We start from the raw sequence: 9,285 nt of genomic DNA on the forward strand, positions 1-9,285 counted from the left end.
ATGCAATTCTACACCTAGACATCTACCCAAGAGAAATGAAGGACCTGTCAGAATGTTCATGGCAGCCCATCCACAATGGCCCAAAAGTGGGCACAACTCAAGTGACCCTCAGCTGGTGAAGGGACAAACAAATCAGGGTGTGGTCACACAGCATGAAAAGGACCAAACCGCTTTACACGGACAGGGTTCTCTCCTCACCACACACCAGCCAGGTTCCTCTGCGCCGTCTCCTCAATCAGCCTGCAACCTTGGCCTGTAATATAGACTTGGACAAACACTAACAGCTTCCACGAGCTCAAGGCCACAACCTCAGGATGACGCTCGTCGCACTTAAAGTGCCTGAGAGAGTGCAAGGCCGCCAGGAGCACAGCCTGTCCAGCCCCTTCTCCCAGGCAGCAAACCCAGGCGGCTTCACATGGACCGGCCCCTTCCTCCCTCCCTCTTTGTGTAATTTTTCACTTCTCTGACTCTACTGCCGAGTGCTCGCCCAACTCCTGACTCCCCCACCGCCCTCAAAACGCCCTCTGTAGAGCTGCAGGCGAGCTATTCACCCAGGACTCTTTCCCTGTTGCAACAGTTATTGCTGGTTAAAACCTGACCTTACCACTTTAACCAGTGTCTGGCTTTACCTCTGACAACATGAATGAATCTCAATGAACATGCTGAGTGAAAGAAATTACAAAAAGAATGCATACTGTATGATTCCATTCGTATGATGTTCAAGAACAGGCAAATCTGATCCATGGTAGCTGAAATCAGAAAATGCTGGGGGGGGGGGGGGGGCCAAGGAGACCAACCAAAGAGAGAAAAGCGGCCTTTCTGGAGTTTCAGAAATATTTTACATCTTGTTGAGTGGTGGTTCACAGATATATACAACTGTCAACACTCATCAAATGGAAAACTTGAGCACTTTATTTATAGGGTATCCCCCAAAAATGTATATATGCTTTGAATTAATTATAAAGGCAGTGTTTATTAAAATACATCTCATTTTCAAAATTGAGCTATCAGCTGTTAAAGTGTGCATATATTTTTTGGGACACCCTGTATATAAACTAAGTCCCTCTCTCCCTCCTCTATTTTCTTCTCTTCCCCTCCCCTATCCCCTACCCCTGTCTCTCCCCTCCACCTCTTCCTCTACTTCCCTCTCCCTTCTCCCCTCTCCCCCTCCCGCTCCCCTCCCTAGGGAAATTCTAGGGGGGAAAAAGATGAGGAACATAGCAGGACCTTCAAGTTCCCTTTCTAATATCCACTCACCCCTTCTTCCTTACTAAAAGAACCCCAATTTTGTTTGAGGCATGCATCTGCCCAATGAGTTCTTACCTCCCCACACTTTCCTGCAACTGAGGGTGGGGCCATATGACCCAGTACAAAGAAGTCTACAGCTTTCCTGATGAAGAGAGACACACTCAGACGCATGTCTTTTGCTGGTACCCTTCCTTCCCCATTCTTGCCTTGCCAAGCAAGCTATGGGAGCTCTGAATCAATTCACAACTAAGTAACTTTGTGATTAATAGTCTTAAGGCATCAAAATGGGGGGGGGGGGAGGCATTGGAGGCATTTCAATTGGAAGTCAAGAATGCCATCGCTGTGTTAAAGTATATATAAGAATTTAGTATATTATATATGACTTTTCAAGTCAATTGGGAAATAGAGACCATTTAATAGATGGTATAGGGACAACTAGCTAATGCTTTCAGAAAAAATGAAGTTAAAACTGCTACGTTCTTACATAAAAGAGATGAATGATTTAAGCATAAAAGACAAAACCACAGAAGTACTAAACGAAAGTGTTGAAATGATTGAAAATGGCCTTTCAAAGCACTGCTCGAAAACACGAACCATAAAGTTAGGTTGTCAGATTTTGCACCATGAAGATTCACAATTTCTGTATTATGAAATACACTGACAAGCGAAAGTGAAAACCAAGCATCCATCTGAGAGAAAATACAGCAACAAACACAGGCCAAGGAGTACCATCTCTCATATAAAAAGTTCTTATAAAGCAGAAATAGAAGTACAAATAACCAAACAAGAAAAAGACAACAACCCAGTTGGAAAATGACTGGAGAAAGGATTCACATAAAAATATCAATGATAGTGAGCAAAGTGCTCGGTCTCACAGTGATTATAGAAACACAAATTAGAGAGGGATTATTCTCCACCTGCCAGATGGTGAGCCATTGGTCACCAAGAAAATTCTTTGGTTAGCATCTCATTCGCCACAGGCGGGAATGAAAACTGATACAACCTCTTTCGTTAACCATTTTGCAGAAGCTTCTCATGATGTGAATATTCCTATTCTAGATATAAAATCATTACCTTTCACGGGTATTTTCCAATATTTAATTCATTCCTTTTTTAAAAAACAGAGGAGGGCTAAACATCCAGAATTTATTGGACTTTCTTGATGAGCAAGTTTGGCAGCTAATTTCTCCTCAACACAATGTCCTAGATCTAAAGTGGCACATCTTCTCTGCAGGTGCAGAGGCCATCCTCGGTCAAAGTCTCAGCATGCTCTCCCAGGCAGCTGTGGTGGGGCGGGGCAGCTGTGGGGGGGAGGGGACAGTGCGCTGGAAAGGTCCAGGCTTGCGGAGACCACCTGCATCTATCTCTAGGGGGACAGCTTTCAGAAATCAGATTCACTTCTATCATTTTCACACTGGCCCCCAGCCTGGTTTCTGAACCGTATAGACCACTCAATACCAGTGAAGAAGAAAAGCAGCTGTTCAAGGCCTCACAGGGTGAGGTAATCTTGAGTGTTCGCATCCAGTTCTAGTCGCTGTAGCCATCCACGGATGCGTATTACACCTACAATGCACGTGGCTCTGAGGTGGACGCGGCCCCTGCTTTGTATCGTGTTTATTCTAGTGGAACACAAAACTACACCCGATGTCTGAATTGCAAATGGCCGGTTCCCACGAAGGAGGCACGAAGGAGGCACACAGGGTGTACGTTCAGGTCTGCGGGTATCAGAGGCCTCCTTGCTTGAGGGAGCCCATCTGAGTTAAGGCATCATCTATAACTCCCCAGCCTCCCCCCACATCCAATCTGCCAGCACCTCCTATGGGCTCCACCTGACAGCCCCTCGGCACCTCACGGCTCCCACCCTGGCGGCCACCAGCCTCTCGGGCCTGGGGTATCCCAGAGCCTAACTGGTCTCCTGGCTCCCATCCTCGCCCTGCAGTTAGGTCCCCACAGAGAAGCTGACGTGATCCCGTTAAAACCCAAGTCAAGTGAGCTCATTCTTCATTCAGTTCAAAATCCCCAGCGGCTCCCTCTCCAAGGAAGAGTTAGCCCTACAAGAGGCTGCAGCATCTGTCCCCCAGCCCCAGCCCCAGGCAGCCGGTTGGCCCGCTCCCGCCTCAGGGCCCGCCTACTCTGCTGGCCCCGCGTGGGGCCTGGGATGTGGGTTCCCACTTACACAGGGCTCCTCCCTCCCGCCCCCCCCCCCCCCCCCCGTCTCTCCCCAGCAGAGCCCTCCCTGGCCATCCCATCCCAGAGGACAACTCCTTCCAACACTCCCACGGGCGCTAATCACCAGCTGACACGCCAGATGCCTTGTTTCCCAGCCCGAGCCGCCACTGGGACGAATGCCCTGTAAGAGCTCGGTGTTGGCTGAGTTGCTCGCTTCTGCTCCACACGAGAACAGCGCCTCCACAAAGGAGGCACTCAGTAAAGAAAGCCCAGTGAACGCATTAATCCGAGATGACTGACGCAGAACTAAAGGGGCGAGGGAGGGAGGGAGGGAGCAGCAGACTGGAAGGCCGGAGGAAGGCGGGGGAGCAGGACACACCTGAAGAACTGCAAGGGTGGCAGGGAGGGAGGGGTGAGGCTGGAGAAGCAGGTGAGAGCAGGCAGGGCCATGGAGGCCCCTCAGGAGCTGGGTCCTCCAACAGCAACAAGAGGCCGCTGCACTGGGAGTGGCCTGAGCAGCCAGGCCTTTTATAAAAGGCTCACCTCGGAGGGACGTGGATTTGGGGGAGATCAGGGAGCGCGCACTTAGTGGGCTGGTGCCATAACTCTGACCACAGTTGACCTCAGCTTGGACAGAGGTGGCAGAGGGGAGGTGAAGAAAGGGAAGCAGATTCCTGGCATATTTAGCAGATAAGAATCAAAGTTCTGATCACGGGGAGGTGAAAGGGCAGCTTCAAGATCACCTTACCTTTCCGGCCTGTGAGCTGAGCGGGCAGCACCACTCACTGGGGCGGGGGAGGGGTGGCAAGGAGACTGTGGGAAGGTGAACTTGAGCAGAGTCTTGGAAATAATGAATTTGAGATCACTGAGAGATCGGCAGGGGGCAGTGAAACACCCAGGGCAGCATGAGCAGATCCTGAAAAGTGCGGTGTGTCACGCCATGGTGTGTAGATTTTTGCCTGGTGTCTGACGGTTAATCAAGTGACAGGATAAGATGTGTGGTTCTGAGAAGTCACCCTGGCCACAGCGTAAACACGTGGGTGGGGGAGGGGCTAGTCTAGAAGCAGGGAGAAAGTGAGGCCGCTGCAATAAGCCAGGTGGGCCAGCAGACCTGAGCAAGGCTGCACGGAGGCAGGAAATGGGAACAGATCTCGCGCAGCTGCTGGGAATTTTTCTAAAACACGAAACCAGATCATGTCGGGTCCCCACTTAAAATCGCTCAGGACCTTCCACCTTTCGTTCTCTCACGGCCTCTCCACAATTCTCTCTTGCCACCCATGCCCCCGCCCAGTGTCAAGTTCCCCTAAGGCGCACTGTGCCTCATGGCCATGCTACTCAGCTCCTGCTCTCTCCTTCTGCCTGGCAGACTCCATCTGCCCTCCGAACACTCACAGGCCCCTCCGTGAAACAAGAAGAGCAGGCGGACATCGAGGCGCTGGCGGGCGCTCACCGAGGTCACCTCGAAGGCACAAGGTCATACTGCCCGGGTGATGCAGGGAGACAGAAGAAGGCCGCTTCGTAACTCAGTCTCAACAGACAAAATCGGGTGCCATCCACCAAGCACCAGACCCTCCCAGCTGCCCGGAGTGACTGCGGCCCCTTGATGAACGGCAGGGTTGGTCTCGCTCAGTCACACCTCCTTCTAGAAAAGGCACAGGACTGCCCCGCTCCTGTCGGCACCCAACCCAGTGCAAGTCCTCGCTTCCTTCAACTCTCCCCCAAGTTATCCAACCACAGCCCAAGTCCTGAAGTTCTAACACCCGTCCCGTCCCCCGCCCCCACCCCGCCACTGACAGGCTGTAAGTTCCCCCTGTGAGTGCTCCCTCACTATGGTGAGTAACGAAGCCCAACTGCTTAACTACAAGTGGCTTCTGGTGGTCTCTGCCGGAAGCCATGGACAGCTGCAACAGAAAGGATGGCTGCGTTCCGGGCGGGAAGTAGGTGCATTCCCACCTGAAGGCTTCCATTTCCTGTTCAGCAATACCCACACCTCTGCTCTGTTACCTTGAGGGGGAGCAGAGGGGAGGGGAGAGGAGAGGTTTGTGGAAAGTGGGAAATGGCTGAGTTAAGTATTCTGGGGAGCAGGAAAGTGAGTTGACCAGGGAACCATGGAACTAGAATGGTCATGCTCTGCTCTGGGCACAGGTGCGGCTGGGTGACATGAATTCACAGCAGGCCCCATAGTATTCGAGGTGAGAAAGGAGAGTTTGGCTCAACCAGGGTTTGGGGTTTACCAGCACTGGAGGGCAGGGGAGATAAGTCGCTGCCAGAGAAGGGCAGAATGGCTGGCCATGAGCTCTAAGCTGAATTGAGAGGTAACAGCCTAGAGCAGCGGTCGCCAAGCGGTGGTCCGCGGACCGCGGGTGGTCCTTGAGGTCCGAAAGGTTGGCGCCCGCTGGCCTAGAGGACGTGTCTGAAGGGGAGGGAAAACCAGGGAGGACCTGAGCGGAAATGTGCTGGGGGCGTAACAGGAATAACTGACTAAGCGAGCTGAAAAGAAGAGTGTGAAAAAGCTTCGATGAACCGCATCTGCGTGGCCAGCACATGCGGTCTTCACAGCCTGGCCCAGCCCAGAGCGTCTGTTCAGTGGGGCCAGAGCGGCCCCCGCCCACAGACCAAGCTGCCCTGCAGGTCAGGCTGAAAACCACTGCCTTAAATCCTCTGCAGTTCAAACCTGAACTCCCCCTCAATGTTTAGGTGTCAGTAGACACAGAGGGCCCCGGAAACCGAGGCAGAGAAGAGCTAAATTATAAAAACTATCTGACTGAGAGTCAAGGAAAGTCATGCTCTAGTGCTACTATTTCTCTGTACTTTTCTTTGCGTCTGAGCTATTTTATAGCTAATTTACTTTTTTTAAGTATGCAAAATACATTTCCAATAAATATTAAGTAAGCCAATATTATTAATAAATATTAAATAAACCAAACCCGAATGTGCTACGAAAACCTTTTTTTGTGTTTTTTTGGTTAATCCTCACTCGAGGATTTTTTTCCCATTGATATTTAGAGAGAGCAGAAAGGAGGGAAGGAGGGAGGGGGAGAGAAAGAAAAACATGAATTCGAGAGAGACACATCAATTGATTGTTTCCCACATGCACCCTGAGGGGATCAAACCTGCAACCCAGGCATGCCCTTGACCAGGAATCAAACAAGACCATTTGGTACTCAGGCAGACACTCTAACCCAGCGGTTCTCAACCTGTGGGTCGCGACCCCTTTGGAAGTCGAACGACCCTTTCACAGGGGTCGCCTAAGACCATCGGAAAACACATATATAATTACATATTGTTTTTGTGATTAATCACTATGCTTTAATTATGTTCAATTTGTAACAAGGAAAATACATCCTGCATATCAGATATTTACATTACAATTCATAACAGTAGCAAAATTACAGTTATGAAGTAGCAACGAAAATTATTCTATGGTTGGGGGTCACCACAACATGAGGAACTCTATTAAAGGGTCTCGGCATTAGGAAGGTTGAGAATCACTGCTCTAACCACTGAGCACACGGGCCAGGGCCAGAAAAGTATTTTATTTCGCTCTCATAATTTAATAACACTGTAGATTCTCTTACTAAAGAGCAGTCAACATGAGAACAATTATTTCTAATTCAACAGTGCTATACGTGTGGTCAATAGCAACTGAAAGCAGAAGAAATAAAGCTGGGTGTCTTTAAATTCACAAATTTCACCAAGGACTGCCTCCAAGACTTTAATACTTATGTATGCATTTATCTATTTATTTGTATTTAATCTACCGCCACTCACATATACCACATGCCAGACACTGCTCTAAGGGCTTTCCTAATATCACATATCATTTCATCTTTACGATCATACCCACTTTACAGACCAGAAAACTGAGAACGCAGACTGGTTGAGTAACTTGCCCGAGGTTTTACACGACTTGTAAACGGCAGGGCTCGGATCAGTGTGGCATTCTGGCTCCAGAGTCCAGCTTCACTAAGCTTGGTCTCCAAGAACCCACAAAACGCACAATCCTTAACCCCGACTTCTGTTCTCCCCACCCTACAAGCCCTGCATGGCCCCAGCAGCCAGGGCATTGGTTCCGTTCCTCCGACGGTCCACACTTGACTTGCTCTGCCTGAACAGTCTCCGACACTGCTTTTTAAGCCTTTTGTTCTCAGTTTAAACATCACTGCCTCAATTACAAAGCCTAATCTCAGCACTCCACACAAAATTGCAGGTATGTATTTTATGGGTAATTATTTGTCTCCTGTCTCTTTTCCAACTAGGCTGTACGTCAGGCGCCGTGTCAGTCTCGTTCATTATGTGGTCCCCAGCACTGAACCCCCACCACCGTGCACAAATGAAGGGCCTGCAGCAAAGTAAGCTCTCAATAATTTTTGTTGAACGAATAAATGGAGTACATTCAAGTCTCATGCTTTCTTTTTCATGCTTCCAGGTGTGTGATGTCTGCCTGTGCTCACAAGCGCCCCTCCTCCGCCCCCCCCCCCAACTACACCCCTAATAGTGTGGACTCCTGTAGCAATCAGGCGAGAACGCTGGGAAGTACTGGCTCTGCACACCAATATGATGTGGTCGTGGTCACGTCATTTCCCCGCTCCACGCTGTACTCTAGGCACGACCCCGGGCTGGCACCGTGCCTGGCACACAGCAGAAGGTACATCATTGTGTTTCATAAACGAACCCCCGCCCTGTGAAATTCACAGGGGAGAAGCCAGGGTCTCGGGAGCTGGCGGGCGCCTGGTGGCGTGCAAGCGCGTTCCACCGACACAGGCCCGCCTCCCACCGGGGCTCAGCACCCGGAGCTGCCGGCCCCTAACCCGCGCCCCGCAGGCACCTCTTGCAGATAGAAGCATCCTCGCAGGTGCCTTGCACGCCTTCGTCGTCAGCTTCGGTCGAGGAAGGACCGGAGTTGAAAGTGGTCGACCTCAGGTTAGTGGCCATGGGCGTGTAGGTTCCGGGGTGCTGTGCCCACCCGGGACATGAAAGCGGGGTCGACCGCCACGGGGGCACTTAGCGAACCTCCAGGAAGGTAGGAGAGAGGGGCTGAGCTCCGCCCGCTCAGCTGGCGCGGCTCGGAGAGGCCGCCCACGACCACTGTCCCAGCAACCTTCGCGCTCATTGGAGCCGCTGACAGGACGCTCATTGAGTAATTTCCCAGCCTCTCAGCCTGCGGAGGTGTTCATTGGACAACTCCTTTAGCCCCGCCCACAAAACCCGGAAGTTTGCCAGGGAGGGGGAAGTAAAGTGAACTTGACACGCTATAGCACCGCAATACTTTCTGGGAATTGTAGTCCTAGGTGAGTTGGGAGGCCACTGAGATTCTTATTGCTGGTCACGAAATTTTACACCTGTAATTAACTCAGGTCAGGACCCTAGCACTGGGGCGAAGGGCAGGGAAACCAGCCGAAGGAAACAAGTGTCATTGTGACAGTCTGTCGAGGCTCAGTCTCATCTAACAATTGAACCAGTATTTATTGTGTTCCCTCTGAGACAGGAGCTGGGCTCAGCACGCATAATGGTCTTTGAGATGTCGTGAAGGAAGGAATGTGTGGCCCAGCCGGCCTGGCTCAGTGGTTGAGCATCGACGTATGAATGAGAAGGTCACGGTTCCATTCCCGGTCAGGGCACATGCCCAGGTTGTGGGCTTGATTGCCAGTGTGGTGCGTGCAGGAGGCAGCCAATCAATGGTTCTCTCTCATCATTGATGTTTCCATCTCTCTCTCCCTCCCCCTTCCTCTCTGAAATCAATAAAAATATCTTACAAAAAACATTACCCAAGTTTAATGATGAGAAAAACATCAGATAGATCCCAGATGATAGACACTCTATAAAATTCATGACCAATAATCTTTGAAACCATCAAAGTAATAAAAA

General features: G+C 50.6%; 1 protein-coding gene across 2 annotated transcripts in view; it reads right to left on the minus strand.

Annotated features, from left to right (window-relative positions):
• Window positions 1-8,534, minus strand: part of LCMT1 (leucine carboxyl methyltransferase 1) — a 42,459-nt gene extending 33,925 nt beyond the window's left edge. Inside the window, exon 1 of one of the 2 annotated variants that reach the window (XM_081089646.1) lies at window positions 8,246-8,534. In XM_081089646.1, coding sequence (XP_080945772.1) covers window positions 8,246-8,352 — 107 coding nt within the window. In that variant the 5' untranslated portion in view covers window positions 8,353-8,534. The remainder of the gene's footprint in view (window positions 1-8,245) is intronic. The other variant, XM_081089645.1, reaches the window with a different exon arrangement.
• Window positions 8,535-9,285: the final 751 nt, after the last annotated feature.

The sequence above is a fragment of the Myotis nattereri genome (assembly GCF_964212035.1).
Source record: "Myotis nattereri genome assembly, chromosome: 4".
Lineage (NCBI taxonomy): Eukaryota > Metazoa > Chordata > Mammalia > Chiroptera > Vespertilionidae > Myotis > Myotis nattereri.